Genomic DNA, 19,110 nt, shown 5'->3' on the forward strand with positions numbered 1-19,110 from the left:
GAAGCCCTATGATTAAATACAATGAGATACAAGAGATAAATATGAAAGAAATTTGGAAAGACCTTTATGAAGAGATATAAAGTGAAACCAGCAGAACCAGAATTGCAAATACTTTGATATTATTTTTTATTCCATAAAATTTCATTTTTAAATAATCATGCTCATTTTATTTTCTACGATTTCTTTTACTAGTTTGATTTAAAACTCCTAGTTTTAAAATAAAGCAAAGGTCATAGAACTTCAGATAGATCCAGAAAGAGACACAGGATTGTAGAGGGGAAGTAGGAAGAATAACAACTAATATTTATATAGCTCCTACTATATGCCAAGCACTGAACTTTATAACTAATAATAATAATTTAAATAACACTTATTAAGTGCCAGGTACTGTGCTAAACAATTTACAATTATCTTCTTTGATTCTCACAATCACCTAGGGAAGGAGGTCTTATTACTATTCCCATTTTACAGATGAGAAAATTGAGACAGAGGTTAAATAATTAGCTCACAATCACACACCTAAAATGTGTCTGAGGCTGTATTTGAACTCAGAATTTCCTTTCTCCAGTTTCTGTGCTCTATCCACTGCATCAGCTAGATGCCCAAATGTTTTTGATGAGAAGAGTGTGTGGAAAAGGGCACGCCCTCTCATGAGAGGCCAGATTCCCAGAACAAAACCCTTACTCTGGTATAAAAATAAGAAATGGGGCAGTGACCCAGTCCCTACAAAGGGCTCTTCAAGGAGACTAATAAGGACACTCCCTCCACATTGTAGATAGCAGCAAGTCTATAACATAATATAGTTAAGTCCTAGATTCATTGAGATTAAGTCCAGGATCTCATGGATCATAATAAGTGGCAGAATTTGTACCCAGATTTTCCTGATTCCAAGCCCACTAATTATCTAGTTCTTAAGTTAAATTAAGACAACACATGTTTATTCAGCATTACGATCCTTGACCTCAGAGAATTCCCAATCTAATGGGAAAGACAATATAGAAACCATTATGTACCAAGAAGATATCTACAGAAAGCAGTCTTCCTATTCAATATGTGGATACCCATGTTATGTATGTACATCAGAGACCAGCAAGGCCAGATGAGGGAAGAGGACGTATTTCAACAAAGGATGAAAGGTGACCTGAACCAGCCCAAGCTAAGGGTCTGGGGGGAGTCCAAGCCCACGCGGCTCATCACAATGGGCTTCAGGGAGCCTCAGTACCAGATGCCCTTCCCTTCCCAGGCTCCACTTACTTTACCAGGCCAGCCGTCTTGCCCTGGGACACAGCTTTCTCATACTGCTTTTTGGCAACTTCTTTTTCCTTCACATTTCCAGGATAGGTGACGCCATCAATTGTCCTGTTGTCAGGAAGAAGATGTATAGCAGTCATTTTTGCTTCCCACTGTCCAGAACCTTAAGTCCCTGATGCTCCTTACTATCACTTCTTAGCAGAGAATGTTATCATTCTTTTGTTACAATGGAGGAGTTTCACCTCTTTTGCTAGTTCATAAAAGTGCCCATCAGTTAGTTGTCAAATCTGCTTTATTTTTTTGGACTTGACTGATTTCATCTCCCCTGCCTCAAAGATTCCCTGAGCCATCATTTAGTTGTATTGAAGCAAAGAGTCTTTCTATGCCTTATAATGCCCTCTAAGAAGCTAGTAGGATGGGAAATGAGTGTGGACCACCACATAGCATTTGCACTCTTTCTGTTATTGTTTGCTTGTATTTTTGTTTTTCTTCCCAGATTATTTTTACCTTCTTTCTAAATCCAATTTTTCTTGTTTAGCAAGACAATTCTATAAACGTGTATACCTATATTATATTTAACATATACTTTAATATATTTAACACGTATGGGACTACCTGCCATCTAGGGGAAAGGGTGGAGGGAAGGAGTGGAAAAGTTGGAACAGAAGTTTTTGCAAGGGTTAATGTTGAAAAAATACCCATGCATACGTTTTGTCAATAAAAAGCTATTTTTTAAAAAAGAAGCTAGTAGGAATCAATTAGACAATTGATATAAGGACTATTCAAAATAGTTTTGTGTAATGCAAATAGCTAATAGAATTTTTTTCCTTTTTCTTTCTCTCTTTCTTTTTTCCCTTCTTTTTCTTCCTTTCTTCCTTCCTCCTTTCTTCCTTCCCTCCCTCCCTTTTCCTTCTCTTTCTTTCTTGCTTGCTTTCTTTTTCTTGTAGGCAATCAGGGTTAAATGATTTGTCTAGGATCACAACTGACAGAATTTCTATTCTTTCCCAACTTTTCAGTTTGGTGATATGTCCTGGTTTTGCTTCTCTAGGAAGAATCTAAGAAAGAAAAAGCCAAGGACCTAAAGGTTTTAGTTGTATGCTCAGAACATAGTTAGAAAATGGGTCCCCAGATAGATAGGGATGCCAGTCTCTAAAAACACTAACAGTCTCACAAAACAATAGAAGTGCAAGGAGAATCACTCTGCTGCATTCAGTGTCCTTATCCATTCTTTTCTCCTCTCTTCCAGCCTCAAAAAATGAGAAAGCTCTGCCCTTTTCCAGAGGTTCACTCCACCAGAGTTGTCATTGGTACCCATGATCCTGTGCCCTCTGTCCCCTCTAGGAACTTGGTCCATCAATCATCACCTCTCTATCATATTCATTTCTTCTCTCTAGCCCTTCTTCTCTCTCCAGGGTTCTTCCACTCAGCCTATAAACACAGCATCCATCCTAAATAACAAAAGCAGCTCCCCTAAAAAAAAACCTTCCTTAGACTCTACTATCATTTTATCTTTTTCTCCTTCACTTCTTTTAGAAAATGTTTCTTATTCCGTCTGCCTTCACCTTCTCACCTTTCCCTCAACCCTGTCCAGTTCTCATTTTTCTTGACCACTTGACAACTTTTGATATTATTGACCATGTTCTATTTCTTGATACCCTTTCCTCTCTAGCTTCCATGACACTCCTCTCTCCTGGTTCTCCTCCCACCTACCTGACCTCTCCTCTCCATCTCTTTTGTAGAATCACCATCCATCTCATCCCCCTAAGGATTCTGTCCAAAAGATTCTATTTACTTGAGGGTCCCAATTTTAATCTTTATTGCAACCATATTGATATGTTTATGCAACATTCATTGGATATCTACTGGGCTCACTTCAATAGACTGAGGGTTAGGAAAGTGAGGAGAGGAGAGAAAACAGAAACTGACTCATTCTGTCTCAGGGAACCCCCAATTTGAGGTGGAGACACCTCTTGTCTTGAGGAGGAATTTGGCCTCTTAGTCTAAGGGAAAAAAACCATGATCTTGTCTTAAAGATTCTCTCTTACTTCTGGAGGTCCCTTATTGCCTATCTAAGGGCTGGCTCATAAGATGTACTAAATAAGGAACCTTTAATCTGATGCACAAGCAAACAGGGAAGATAGTAAAAAAAAAAAAAATCCTAAAATTGATGTAAAGTGACATAGATGTCCTAACCTTCAATGATACTGAGGGGTTCAGAACAGGATATGGCAGGGCCAGGTAGGGTTTGATCAATGAAAGGACATAGAGAAAGCATCTAGAACAGGGAATACCAACCAACAATACCTACATAGTGAAGTTGGTGATGAAAGCTGTCTTGGGCAACTCCACATCAAAGGAAACCTCCTTGGCAGTGTCTGCACGATTGACAGCCCTTGTCGTGACTACATTATGGGCAAAACGGGAGGTCACTTTGCAGTTGATCTTGGTGCTATATATTTCAATGCCATCCACAACCTGTCCAGGGAGAAATAAAGAAAGGATAGCAGGATGGAGACATCAGATTACATAGAAAATACTTAATAAATACTTTTTTGTTCATTTATCCATTCAGGAGTCAGAATGGGAGTTGGGATTCAGTAATACTTAACAAATTTTGATTAAGTTCCTACTGTGTGCAGATCTCTGTTTTAAATAATGGGGGAGTTACCATATCCTCATGGAGCTTAATAGGACAAGACACCAATATAAATAAAACTAATATTTAACAATACATAAATACACCACAGAAGGATAAACAGTGCTATATTGGGCCCAAAGGGGAACATTATCACTGGCCAGAAGAATAGGGAACACTTCTTGAAGGAGGTGGCATTTGAACTGTATTTTAGGATTGGGCAGAAATTCAACAGGTAAAGAAGGGGAAGATGGGCATTCCAGGCATAAGGAACATCAGGAACTCATGACGGCAGGAGGCAGAAGATCTTAAGGTGTGTTTGGAGGATGGACAGTCTAGTGTGGCTGAAACCTAGAGGGTATGAGGGGGAGAGAGAATAATATGAGATAAGCCTAGAAAGTGGCACAAGGTGGTATAGAGCCCTTAAGGCCAAGTTAAGAAATTTGAACTTCTCTTGGAAGTAGTTAAAGATTTTGCTCCTTCAGGCAGACCCAAATCAAAGTTATTTTAGGGTTACTAGAGAACAACCAAGAAGGGGATAGGGCTATCTTTCAGGATGACACCAAACCCAATCTATTCTATTTCTCTCTAACCCAAAATGGATCTGACATCCAATAATTTGTCCATACTTTTCTTAGATCCTTTCATGGTTTTACCCTAGACTCTCCTCCCACAGCCCCAACCACTAGGAGATGAAGTTCAGTTGAGAACCTAGGGGCCCAATAAAAGCAATACTCCTTCCTTAAATCATTATAAGAGCCTTTTAAGCTCTTCTAATATAATCCTAATCTGTTAGGGTTCGGGTCCCTTTCTCCAGGAAGTGTCCCTAGAATGCCCCCAGCAAGTATAGCTTATATCCTTCCTTTCCTACTTTGATGAAGTTGATGCTTTAAGATTTATAAAACATTTCACAAATATTATCTCTTCTTATTTAATATCTTACCTTGTGCCTTGAGCTAACATGTGAAGGTCCTTCCAACCAGACTAGGAGCTCCCTGAACTCAGGGATTTTGTCTTACTAAACTTTGTATCACTAGGCCACTTGGTAGATAAAAAATGAATGAATGAATGGATGGATGGATGGATGATGGGAATCAGTCATAGGCTAATAGAACTTAAAGTTTAAAAAGGGTCTTGGAGATAAACTAATATAAGACCTTTGTTTTATAAATGAAAAGTGACATCTAAGAAGGAAAGAGTCTTTCTAAAAGTCATGTGTGGAGTCAGTAGTTAATTTTTTGATATTTTACAGAACAGGGTTCTGCTGTATTTGTGAAGCACATATGATCTAAACTAGAATCACATGTAGGTTCCTACTGTATAATGTGTGGCTATTGTCATCCATTTGGCGATTGAGCAATGTTCCCCAAAAATGATGAAAGCATTACCGTATCTGGGAGGCTCCGCTTCTGTGAAAACAAAAAAAATAGACAAAAATGTGGTCAAGGAGACACCAAAGGGTGATCAATCACAGAGCTGTGACCATACAGGGGTGGTCTGAGAAGCAAGGACTATCCTTAGCCCAGATCTGGGGTCTCTCCTAAAGCTGGAAATAGCCATGTTTGTGCCTTAGGTAGGATGGGGAGCCTCTCCTTGGTTCAGCTTCATGCAAAGGAAGTTTTATGCCCTGGGAGACCTTAGACTCTCTCTGCTACTAGTACAGAAGGACTGATAGCTGTTAAGGAAGGTAGGAGTGAGGGGACTAGGGATAAGATCCCCAGGGGAATGAAAGGATCCTAGAACAAATTCACTGATCTCTGGATGGGGATTGGAAGGTAGGGAGGTAGAGGGTTAGATAGAGGAAAAGATGGATGTGAAGAATCCCAACAGGACTTCACTCCCTGAGCTTTCTACATTGCCAGGATGCAGGGGAAAGGAGGTGTGCTCAAGCTATATCTTATAAATAGCCAAAGATGATAAAAGATGAAAATGGGGATAGTGGGGCAGTTAAGTAGTTCAGTGAATAGAGCACCAGCCCTGGAGTGAGGAGACTCTGAGTTCAAATCTAGCTTCAGACATTTGACACTTGTTAGCTGTGTGATCCTGGGCAAGTCACTTAATCCCAGTTGCCCCACAAGAAAAAACAAAAAGAAAAGCTTATAGGGAAATGAGGATAGATAAGAAAGTCCTGGGTTCCTATACTTATAGAAACAGGTACAGGATTTGGGGACTTCAAAGGGAGTAGGCAATGGAGAGCAAGCATCCTTAGGGTTCTGTCCTTAGAGGTCAGAACTAGGGCAGGGATGCCAGTATCCTCTGATTTTCCCATCCTGGCCTATTAGTCCCATCTTAGATATAACTGGTCTTTGAGGGCAGATCTCCAAGGCTACTCTCTTTCCTAATTTTCTCACTCCTGCTTCTAATCTCTCCAATCTCCCCATCATTCTCTATTGATCCTCAGATTTTCTTCTCTACAAGGCAACATCTGGAAAGAGTGTCCCCTCTGGGGGCAACAAGTGATCCCAATTTGTGTCCTTGTCAAATCTGGAGGCTTGCCCCAACCTAATCTTTCCAGCAACCCCTGATCTCTAATATTTGTGGAGTGCCTTCTTTCAAGATTTCACTTTCATTCAAAGGACTACTCTTTGTAAAGGTGGCAGGCTAGATATTGTTATTCTCATTTTGCAGAAGGGGAAATCAAGGGCTAGAGGGAAAAAGTTGTCTTGCTCAAGCTCAGGAGGGAGGTCAGTAGTGGAGTTAGCACTCAAATCCAATTTTATTGCTTTCTAGCTCATTAGACCCTGATGACTTTCTCAGGAACCTGAAAGTCCAGAATGAAGGTCTGGCTCAAAGACACTCTTCATACCTGGACCAAGGGAAGTTAGTAAGATTTATTTCCTGGGGAATTGGGGGCATGGAAGCAGCAGTTGCAGGCTGGAGAGCGTGGAGTAAATACCTTAGGGATTCCCCACCGGTCTGCCTGCCCACCTAGCCAAAAGTCTACCAGCACTGGGGCATAGACTTGTTTGTTACCAAAATCTTAAGTATGGTCCAGATCTCAGAAAATAGAGATTTTAGACTTACCCTGTTGTTCCTGAGAGGATTTATCAAAAAATGAGAGGTCCCCAGGCCAGAGAGAAGGACCAAAGAGATGTATAGCCTTATTGTGACAGCCATGATGAAGGATTGAGCTGCCCCCCAGGACAGTCATCTCTTGATATGGGAATCTGCTATTTGCTCAAAGTCAATGAGTAACATGTTAGGCAACCAGCCCAGTGAACTTTCCCCAGGGCAGAAAATGAAAAAAGTGGCCACCTCCACATCCTAAGAATGGAGATTTGGGGTGTGATATGGGCTACTGCCATATAGGAAGTATTGCAACTTGACTTTGTAGTAAAATATTCTTCCCCAACAAAAATGGATTATGGGTAAACAGTGGAACTATAATTAGAATGCGAAATTTAAAGGGCATTTAAAGTATTTGCTGCCTGCAGTGTGAAAAAAAAACAGAGCTCAGCATCCAGTTAGAGAGAATTAATTAAAACAGAAAGCTTCCAGACCATACTTCCAAGCTCCACTCATCACAGCATCCCAAAGGACTGTCCTACCTTTCCTGACCCCATCTCCTTTCTCCTCACCCCTTCTTTGAGGTATTATACTTAAGGGGGTTTGTATTATTCAGTTTGTTCCAGATATTCTTTGTACAGTCTCAGATATAAAAATAGTTTACACCTCTACAGAACAGTAGTGTATAAGGCATATAGGCAAGTAGCAGACATATAAAAGGCCAAAAGCCATACTCTAATAGATAAGTGATCAAAGGATATGAACAAATAATTTTCAAAAGAAGAATTGCAAACTATTAATAATTATAGGATAGAATGTCCATCTAAATCTTTTAAATAAGATAAACACACACCAAAATAATCCCTGAAGTTTCACTTTATATCTTGTAAATAGCCAAAGATGATAAAAGATGAGAATACTAATTTTTGAAGGAATTGTGGGAAGATGATCACACTTATCCATTGTTGATGAAATTGTGAATCAATACCATCATTTTGGAAAACAATTTGGAATTGTGCAAATAAAGAGGCTAAAATGTCCACACCTTTTTCCCCTGAATATTCATTACTAAGTTCATACTCCAAGGAGACCATTGATAAGAAAAACATCTTGATAGAAACCAAAATATTTATAAAACTTCTTTCTATGATAACAAAGTATTGGAAACAAAGTAGATGCCTGTTGGTTAAGAAATAAATAAATAGATACATAATGTAATCAAATGTTATTGTATTATAAGAAATTTGATAACTGTATGAAAATGTATAATATATTGTATTTAACTTATACTTTAACATATTTAACATGTATTGGTCAACCTGCCATCTTGGGGAGGGATGGGGGGAAGAAGGGGAAAAATTGGAACAGAAGGTTTTGCAATTGTCAATGCTGAAGAATTACCCATACATATATCTTGTAAATAAAAAGCTATTTTAAAAAAAAGAAAAAGAAATTTGATTAATTTCATGAATTAAAAAATGCTTGGAAAAATCTGAACTGATGGGATAGTGAAATAGGGAGAACAGAGAAAATAATACATACAATGACTAAACAATGTAAATAGAAAAATCAGAAGTGAATGTTGCAAAATTTTGGAAAACAAACATGACTTGAAAGAAAAGATATGAGAAAAACATCCAGCCCACCCTTGCGCAAAGGTGAGAGGTCCATAACTGCAACACAATGTACTTTTTCAATGTATCAATCACGTATGCTGATTGTTCCACTTTTTTTTTTTTGTCTTTTAAAAAACTGTTATATGCAATGGCTCTCTGGGAAGAGAAGGAAGAAGTATACAGAGAGAAATAGAGTGATATAATAAAAATTCATTTCATCATGAATAATAAGATATTTAAACAAAAACTCTGAGGTTTCATCTAACACTGACTATATTAACAAAGATGACAAGATTTTAACAGTCAACATTGGCGGAACTGTGGAAAGACAACAACACTAATGCACTGTGAGTGAAGCTGTGAATTGGAAAGCAATTTGAAATCATGCAAATAAAGAAATTAAAATGTGCACATCCGTTGACCAGAAGATTCTACTTTTAAGTATATATCTCCAAGAGGTAAATGACAAAAAGAAGGATTCCATATACATTAATATATTTATTTGGTATCAGCCCTTTTTGTGATACCAAAAGAACTAGAAACAGTAGATGCTTATCAATTAAGGAAAGGCTAAATAACTTGAATATAAATGTAATAGGATATTTCTGTGCTATAAGAAATATTGAATGTGATGAATTCATAGAACCTAGGGAAGATTAATATGAACTAAAGCAGAATTTAAAAGTTAAGCTAGGAAAACTATAACATGACACAATGACTACAGTGACATAAATTGAAATAACCATCAAAAAACAATCAAAACAGAATATTGCAAAATTATAATGATCAATGAGAAAACCAAATCTCAAAACAGAGCTATGACCTAGTGACACTTCAGTGATTTGCCCAAGATCACACGAATTTAGTATAACAGCACAGGTTGAACTCCAAACCTCCTGACTCTAAAATGATTTTTTTGGGCACACTGTGCTAGATTCCCATTGCGTGATATAGCAAGGTAGTAGTCAGAAAGAATGATAATGCTAACTAGGGAACAGAAGTGGGTTGAATTGAGTCCTTTTTCAAAAAAAGGCAGACAAAAAGAGAGTTAGACTTAAGAATGAGATGGCACCAAATGGCAGGACCTAGGGAAAAGCCCAAGAATAGGAATAAGCCAACAGAAAAAATATAAGATAGCCTTAGTGTTGACCAGAAATCAGGAAGAGTGGACCCCGAGAGAATGGACCCCTAAATCAAAAGGAGACCTAAAGAATGGTGAGGAGAAAGTTTGGGACTGAGAAGTAGGAGAACTGGATCTTAATTTTGTTTTTGCTACTCCTAATCTCCAATCTGGGCTTCAGTTTTCCCCTCTATAAAATGAGGGAGCTAAACTAGAGAGAAACTCTTTAAAGTGTTCTCAGTTCTTGTCATTTTAAGACTCTAAGGCCAGAAAACAGGATGCTTCCAATTGGGCATCTGAGTTTTTTGAGGAGGAATTTGAAGAGCAGGTTAGAAAAACAATATTAGAAGCTGTATTCTGTTTTTCAGGAAGAAAGGGTGGTTGTTTTCCTGGAGTAAGAGGGAACAAAAGGCCAATTCTCACTTCTGGACAGGATTCAAGGCCACCTTCCTGTAATTTGTGTAGCACGGAAACAGAGCCAGGCCAGAGCAACAATGAAGAAAGTAGGGATAACCCTCAGCAAATCTAGGATGTTGGAGTTCAGTGTAGCCAGGCTCCCAGTTACATGTTTTTTCCTTTCCTAATGGTGCTCCAAGTTTCTAGGCTACAACACTTATTAGCTATATGCCCCTTCTTTCAGTTCAGTTTTTTCACCTCTAAAATGGGGATAATAATATAATACTATTTACCTCACAGGATTCTTGTGGAGAAACATTAAAGCATTATAAAAATGTGAATTATCATCATAAAACTTCCAGTGTTTGGCCCTCTCTCCACTATCATAAAAAAATAGAAATGAACTCATATAATAGTCACCTTCCTGGCCCTTAAAAAGGATCTGAAAAGCCTTCAGGAATGGGAATGAATGGCAGGTGATGAAGAACTTTAAGTTCTAAATAGTGTTTAGAATTATTCTTGAAACAATAGATGGAACTGTTCCAGTTTATAGAGTAGTGAATCATATGGTCAGACCTGTACTTTAAGAAAATTACTTCGGCTATGTAGAGGATGAATTGGAGATGAGTGTCATTTGGAGCAGGGACTCCTTTATGTATCCCAAAAGGAATTACAGTCATTAGATCTTGGGTCCAAGTTTAGTTCAACCTCTCACTCATGTAGGAATCCTTTTAACAGATTACTTAATATGGGGCTGTTCAGTCTCTGCTTGTAGTAATAGGGAGCTTACTCCCCAGTTAACTTATTCAGTTGCTGGATAACTCCAATTAGTAGACAGTACTTTCCCAAATTGAACAAAAATCTTTTTCTCTGTAGCTTTTCTTTATTTCACAAAGTATTGTTCTATGGAAAAACACAAAATTATTTTACTTCCATTTCCATCCATAATGACTTTGCAACTATTTCAAGGAAGTGCTATTATATCTCTTCTAAGACTTCTTTCTGAAGATAAACATCTCCATTTCCTTAAGTCAATCTTCCTAGGAAATGTTTTCTAGATTTCTCCCAATTCTGAAAGGAAGAAAGATAGGAAAATTAAGAGGAAAAAATTGCCAGCTACATGAATTCAGTCATTATGTACTGAAAGATTGAGATGTGACCCCATTGTATCCTAATTAACAACGTGTCAATAATATAGATCTATTACCTCTTGATTTTCTGCTTCTGTTTTTCTGGGTCATTATATGTCCTGTGAATATGTCAATTTCCTCCTTTCTAATATCCAATCTTTTCTTCTTACTTGTCACTTCTGTGCCACTTTCAAATTTGCCCAATCCTTCCACATCTTTAAAAAAAATTTTTTTACTAGACCCTGTTTTCACCTTAAACTATCATCCTATATCTCTCCTCCCTTTCTCAATCCATCTCTGGAGAAGGAGAGGAACTATATTTGTTGTCTTCAGTTTCTTTTAACTCTCTTCTAAAAAAAAATTTCCATTTCTCTCAATGGAAAATGTTTTCTCCAAAGTTACTAGAGTTACCTTAATTACCAAATTTGGAGTTCTCTTAATGTTCTGTCTCTTCTCTGAAGCATTTAAACAGTGGTTGACCATACTTTCTTCTTCAATACTCTTTCTTCTCTGGGTTTTCTTGACCTTGATCTCTCCTAGTTCTCCTCCTGCCTATCTGCTCTTTTTCAAATTTGTTTTGATCACCATCAATATGTAAGAAAGGGGATTCCTGCCCACCTTAGCTGACATATTCACATTTTGCAGTCAGACATGATGATATTTTGTTGTGGAAATAAGCTATGTCTATGCCTTGATCATTTTATGAAATGGGAATGCTTCTTTCTTTGTTCAGAGGAAGACTCCAAGTCTTCCTCTTCAAAACTATATGACTATTGGGAGTAAGGAGAAAAATTATCTTTTCCCTCTCCCCACATCTTTACGAGCATCTCTTCTCTAGAAAGATATTTTACTCTTATATTCATACTGCTCATTACATTTTAAAACCTCAACATGAAAGGGACCCGCATGTGCAAAAATGATTGTGGCAGCCATTTTTGTAGTGGCAAGAAACTGGAAACTGAGTGGATACTTATCAGTTAGAGAATGTCTGAATAAGTTATAGTACACGAATAGTATGGAATATTATTGTTCTCTAAGAAACGATCAGGAGAATGATTTCAGAGAAGCCTGGAGAGACTTACATGAACTAATGCTGAGTGAAATGAGCAGAACCAGGAGATCATTGTACACAGCAACAGCAAAATTATACGATGATCAATTCTGATGGATGGGGCTCTTTTTAACAATGAGATGATTCAGAACAGTTCCAATGATCTTCTGATTTTAGAGAATCATCTACGCCCAGAGAGAGGACTGTGGTAACTGAATGTGGATCACAACATAACATTTTCACTTCTTTTGTTGTTATTTGCTTGAATTTTATTTTCTTTCTCATTTTTTTCCTTTTTGATCTGATTTTTCTGTGCAGTAAGATATTGGATATATGTGTATATATATATATATATATATATATATATATATATATACATATACATGTATGTATATATATATATATATATAAAATTTATTTTTGCCATGTTTAACATATATTGGATTATTTGCCATCTAGGGGAAGAGCAGGAAATTAGAACCAAGGTTTTGTAAAGATCAATGGTGAAAAATTATCCTTGAATATGTTTTGAAAATAAAAAGCTTCAATAAAAATATTAAAATTAAAAAAACTCAATGTGTGTGATAATGTTTTACAAATATGTTAACTGAAAGGGGAGGAAATCCTTTCCTTTACACATAACATGCTATAGGTATAGGTGTGTCCATAAAATTCTAGCTGGGCCCTCTTTTTTTTCTTTGTCCACATATTCTTATTTGGTGACCTCATTAGCTCCCATTAGCTATGCATAACACCTGTATATACACATACACACACACAACCCATCATTCTCCAGCTTTCCAGTCCCATATCAGTCAGTCAGTTAATCAATCAGTATGCATTTTTAAAATAATTATTATGAATAAGGTACTGAGCTAAAGCATTGAGGATACAAAGAAAGGGAAAATCCATCCCTTTACTCAAAGGAACTTGCATTCTAAATGGAGAGACAACATATAAATAAATGGGTTCATATAAGACATAGCTCATTTGTTTTGCTTCCATCATTCCTGAAAAGGACCATGACATCACAAAGGTGAAGCCATGACTTGCAAGTTTGTTAGATTTAAGTGAAGGAGGGCTGTACAAAGTCACCAGGCTCACTGTGTGTGTGTATGCATTATATGTATACATATATGCATATAGGTATAGGTATATATGCACATATATGTATATATACGCATCTAGGTATATATATATATATGTATTGTGTGAATCTATATACACAACACACACACACACACACACACACACACAAACACACACACACATATAAATAGGTAGAAGGTAATCTTAGAAGTGAAGACACTAGCAGCTGAGAGAGGAAATGGGTTTTTGGTTGAATCCTAAAAGAAGTATTGAAGAATGAGGCAGGAGTGAGGAGGGAAAACATTCCAGTTATAGGCAAAGTCAATGCAAAGACCTTGAGACAGGAATGAAATGTCTTACACAATGAAAAACAAGAAGGCAATGTAGTTGAATCACAGGGATGATTGAGAATAAAATATGAGAAAAAACCTGTCTCATAAACACCTCAGACCTGCTGTCTCTAAAACAAAATCCATCATCTTTTCCTTCAAACCAACGTCCCTTTTGAACTTTTCTATTTCTGTCAAGGGCACCATCATTCTTCCAGTCTTTCAAGTTTGTAACCTTGGAATTACCCTTGACTCTTTCCTCTCTCTTATTCCACATATCTCATCAATTGCCAAATCTTGCTGTTTCTACCTCCACAATATTTGGCCCATTCTCACTACTCATACAGTCACCACATTAGTTACAGGTCTCATGGTCTCTCTCTTAGATTGTTGCAATAAGCCTCCTAATTAGGCTTTTTAGTTTTTAACAACTCCAATTCATCCTCTATCCAAAAGCCAAAGCGGTTTTCCTAAAGCACAGATCTGACTAAATCATTCCTAGACTCAATAAACTCCAGTAACTTCCTATTAATTTTAGAATCAAATATAGACTCTATTTGGTTTTTAAACATCTAATCCTAATCTATCTTTCCAGTCTAAATATACATTATTCCACTTCTCACACTCTATAATCTCCCCAACTAGTTTCTTGTTGTAATATATACAATACTCCATCTCATGCTTCCATGTTTTTTCCCTTGTTGTCTCCTATACTTGGAATTTGCTCCGACTTCACCTCCACTTCATAGAATTTTCTTTCTTCCTTCAAGATGGATCTCAAGCATCATGTCCTATATAAAGCTTTTCTTGATTTTCCCTAATTGTTAATGCCCTCTTTCTCTATTTCCCTGGACACACATTAAGTACTTAATGTTTGGTGGTCAATTAGATTTATAAGCTTGTAGAGTGTAAGATTTGAAAAAGACTTTAAAGATTATTTAGTCTGGCTTCCTCATTTTACAGATGGCAAAACTAAAGCGCAAAGATAAAAAGGGACCTCCCCCCCCCAAAAAAAAACAGTTGAGAATCTAGAACTAGAGTCCAGTTCTTCTGATTCCCTTTCCATCATCCTTTTCACCACACCATGCTGATCCTTTGAGGCCATCTTCCTTTCAGTCCTAGTAAAATCATCAGGAAAGATTCATAATGTATGGAAGAGCTTTTACCAGCTCAGCGATATGTATCTGTATTAAATGACCATAGGTTCTTTTTTGTAGAAGTACATTTATAAGGCTATTGTCTCTGTATTATGGAACATGATCTTTTGATTATTTTATGAACTCAAACAATCTTTAATCATTAATTCTTTGGGGGCAAGTTCAAGTACTTGCTTTTGTTAGCTAGTGTATGTATGAGCAGATAGAAAAGATTTTAGCTGGCCAAAAATAGTGTAAAAAGATTAGCCAAGAGAATCTCTGATTTGATAAATCTTTGTCGACAGTTGGGAAAGCACCTTCCCAAGAAAAGCATATACATGCTTGTTAAGAGGTCAGATATATGGCTTTGATTGGTTTATATTGACTTGGATCTGCCCCCAAGATGGAACTCCTTAGAGCAGATTATTGCTGGAATAGCTAACTCTATAAAAAATAAGAAAACACTTTTTCAGCTTTTTTCCTTTTGTCTTTTGATTGTCAAGGCAGTGAAATACCAGAATCTAATCTCCTAGCCAAGATTTCCAGAGCAGCACTAGTGTCTGTGGATAATTCCAAGTTAAGTTCAAGGATTCGGTGGTTTAGCCTTCTAAAAAGAGAAGAGGACTTCTTAATCAGGAAAAGGAGTACACACATGATCCTGCAGCTGGAGAGCCACAATATGGGGACTGGAAGAAACAGAGCAAAAGATGTGAACTTTGTCACTACACACAGAGACACACATGCACTAAGTGAGTTATTTGGAGAGTATGAGTACAGTGGAAAAGTTGTTTTTTACTCAGCAATCCCAAGGCAGCTTTTAGGTAGAGTGAAATATTTGGGGGATCATCTGAATTTTATCTCTGAATTGAGAGTGACATGACATGAGTTTGGGTACACTGTGAAGTACTTCATGGAAGGATTTATTAATATGGCAAAAGGCTGCTCCAATGGAGTTCCTTCTAAAGAGAACCATTTAGCACTATATTGTAGTCTCCATATTTGCCTACATTATTCTTTAAGTCCTTTGAATGCATTATATATTTTCTGCAGCTATTTCATAGAATCATAGATTTAGAGCTAGAAGGGACTTTTATGGCTCTGAATCCAATCTCCTTATTTTGCATATAAGGAAATGGAGACACAGAGAGGTTTAACAGAGAAATTTGACTAGCTCATGGTTTTAGAAACTGGATTTTAACCCAGTTCTTTCTTATCCCAAGTTCAACATTTTACCAAGTATCCCACACTGCCTCATCATAAGCCCTCTGCTTTCTACATTTTCTATGGGGTGAAGTAAAAGTTATCTTCTACTCATATGCTTTTGCTACCTTGAATGGTTGTACAAGATCTGGGGACTTTTAAAATCTATATTTGTGGAAACTAGACACGACCTATACTTGGAGATTTTCTAGGAGCAAATTTTACATGGAGATATAATGGATGAAAAGAGAGGAACTGTTACTTTTTTTCTTTTTCTTTTCCCTTTTTTTTTGAGGGGGGAGTCCATCCTCCCAGATCATAACCACTCTGTGTAGACTTTAAACTATAGGTTCACATAACACAAAGTCAAGATTAATTTGCTGATCTCAGATATATACAATAAAAGCAAGCATGTAGGCCAGGAAAATGGAAGATAATAACCTTGCCTCCTTTACTTAGCTATTTTTCTGGCTCAAATTCATTTGAAGAAGATATTGGGAGTGAAATAAACTTCATAAATCAATGTCTATAGAGTTATATGGGGTTTCCTTGTAGGAACAACTTGAAATCATTATTTTCCTAGAGACCCACCTTTGAGAGGGATTTGTTGAAATTCCATAATCATTCATATTCCCTTGGAATAGGGAGAATGGAATTATAGGAAAAACTTTTCAAAAAAAGAGAAGATTCAGAGATGATAGGAAAAAAAGTGAGTTACTGGTTTAAAAAAAAGTTTACCAGTCCTTAGATAATCAACTTTGAGGATTTTAAGAAGGAGAAGATGCCGATCCTTTGGGATTTGGGAGGGTAGGTGTCTAGGTCCCAGGTCAAGTCTGATTTTTGTTAGCCATACCATTCCCTTTCTTTCTCTCCTTCCAGTTTGCCATGTCTGAAGCTCTATCTTTAAAGTTTCATTTATGGGTTGTCTTGGGTTCTTCAGATGTTAATTCCCCCCAGTAATCACTCCCCTATTCCCTAAATATACACAGTTGCAAAGCAGAATGAAGCTACTATTTAATGAGGTATACAAAATATCAACCATAATTATAAAACAGAATTTGAAAGAGATCATGGAAAAATCTAATTTAAAAAGCAAAGAGGAGTGAGGTCAGAGGGCAGGTGAACATACTGAACTGCTGGCCATTGCTCCATCCAGACTCATCCCATAAGCTGACAATGCTTTTCCTCTCATTTAAACTCAAGCACAAATGCTAAGAGGGGACTCTCATATGATCAGAGCGACAAACTCATGAAGAACAAAAGATTTTCCCAAATAGTGGGGTTAGAATATGCTGGGAATAATGTAGTCAGTGTGGATGCCATCAATCAGCCCATCGCCATTATTATGCACAAACCAGCAGGAGATGTCACTGCCCAGCCAGGGGTCTTTTCTGTAATCTTTCTGTGAGCCCCTAGAAGGAGAAATACATAAATTACAGTATAAGCCACCCAAGAAAGGTAGATTCCCAACCATGTATGATGACTATGGCTTTCTCTTCACTCACTGAAGGCTATGAGTTAGTGGGAACAGGGAGGAGAGGGTCAAAGACCCTAGAATGTTTGCCTCAATCCTTCCTCATTATTTACTTTCAGGTCCCACATAAAACCCACAGAAAGTCTTCTTTGTTTAATGCTACACCACTGCAGTGGTAGTGCAGCTAGATGACACAGTGGATGGAATACCAAGCCTGGATTTAGAAAGACCTAAATTCAAATCCAGCCTCAGACACTTACTATATAATCTTGGGAAAATCACCTAACCCTATTTGCTTCAGTTTCCCCATCTGTAAAATGAACTAGAGAAGTAAATGGGAAATCATTCCAGTGTCTTTGCTAAGAAAATCACAAATGGGGTCATGAGCTGTAATGGTTTCCATGCTCCATGTGGCCTTGTCCCTTACTGTAATTAATATAATTTTTATGATAATTCTTGTCTCTGTTATTATGTTGATTGATAATTGTAATTGCTCTCTAATTATTTTATATATGCTAATCTTGTCTCCCTAGCTAGTCAAGAAGAAGGACTGCTTTCTTTTTCTCTTGCTTCTCTTCAAAAATTTTTCTGTTTTAATATAATCTTAGCAAAACATCAAAAAAGATAAACATTTAAATGCAAAAATAAAAATAAAGGATTGTACATAAAATTATTAACTTCTGTCAAAGTTTGTTACATTAATAAGACAACAAAAATGTCCTATGTGTTTTTTAATTTCTTTCCTTCTGTGTATTTTTCATATTTTGTTTTTCTTATTTTCTTGTTATTTACATAATTGTAGTTGCTCTATATACTGTGGATTTGATTCTGCTTTCTTTGCTTTAATTATTTCATACATCTTTTTCTATTTCTGAGTTCACTCTGTGATGTAAAAACAAAGGACATCAGCACAATATTTAAAATATATCTAATTTTGAAGTTCAAAAAATTCTTCTGATAAACTTAGGTTATATTATTAGGTACATAGTCAGTGGCAGATTAAGCATACTATAATTGCCTTGTTTCAATGTTGCATCTTCACCCCTAATAGTGGCCCAGATCACAATTTATTCTTGTTTTCATATTCTGTGAAATTCTTGTTCATTCCATTTTCTTCTAGAAGTTTTATATGGAGAATGTATCTAATATCCTTCAGGTATTTCTTGAGGCCTTTTAACATTCTGTAGGTGTCACTGGAGAAATCAGGCTATCCATTCATCTTCTCTCACTCTTGTTATGTGACTGGCCCACCTCATTTTCTGATCATATATTCCTGAATGGCATCATTTAAGCCACTTCTTACATACAAGTCATCAGTAGTAACATCCTGAAGCCTACTTGCCCTCCTCATGAATCTTTCCATTGACAGCAATTTTCATTATTTTATGATTGCAGTGTTCCACATGTCATTGCCAGGAGGCTCTTGACATTAAAAATTATGGAGTTTTATGTCACGGAGCAGCTTAGGTTCATTGAAGATGCTGCATAATTTTGGAGTTTTATAACAGGAGCAGCTTAGGTTCCTTGAAGATGCTGCACCGTTTTCCAAATACAGTCTAGCTCTCTTTCTCACTCCTATTAAATTTTGGTCCCAACTCATTCTCCATTAGCAATGTCTCTCCATGAACTGTGAACACTATCGTGTTAGAAGAAAGGTTAAATGAAAAAGGAATTTTT

General features: G+C 37.0%; 2 protein-coding genes across 2 annotated transcripts in view; both read right to left on the reverse strand.

Moving 5' to 3' along the window:
• The window catches only part of ITIH3 (inter-alpha-trypsin inhibitor heavy chain 3), a 29,090-nt gene extending 22,072 nt beyond the window's left edge, over positions 1-7,018 (reverse strand). Inside the window, exons 1-4 of the mRNA XM_051984929.1 lie at positions 6,911-7,018; positions 5,275-5,295; positions 3,560-3,726; positions 1,255-1,359 (exon numbers count right to left, since the gene is read on the reverse strand). Of these exons, the coding sequence (XP_051840889.1) occupies positions 1,255-1,359; positions 3,560-3,726; positions 5,275-5,295; positions 6,911-7,003 (386 nt within the window). The 5' untranslated portion in view covers positions 7,004-7,018. The remainder of the gene's footprint in view (positions 1-1,254; positions 1,360-3,559; positions 3,727-5,274; positions 5,296-6,910) is intronic.
• A 9,942-nt stretch (positions 7,019-16,960) lies between these two features.
• ITIH1 (inter-alpha-trypsin inhibitor heavy chain 1) overlaps positions 16,961-19,110 on the reverse strand; it is a 32,047-nt gene continuing 29,897 nt past the window's right edge. Inside the window, exon 22 of the mRNA XM_051984916.1 lies at positions 16,961-17,371. Coding sequence (XP_051840876.1) covers positions 17,242-17,371 — 130 coding nt within the window. The 3' untranslated portion in view covers positions 16,961-17,241. The remainder of the gene's footprint in view (positions 17,372-19,110) is intronic.

Source organism: Antechinus flavipes, chromosome 1 (assembly GCF_016432865.1).
Source record: "Antechinus flavipes isolate AdamAnt ecotype Samford, QLD, Australia chromosome 1, AdamAnt_v2, whole genome shotgun sequence".
NCBI lineage: Eukaryota > Metazoa > Chordata > Mammalia > Dasyuromorphia > Dasyuridae > Antechinus > Antechinus flavipes.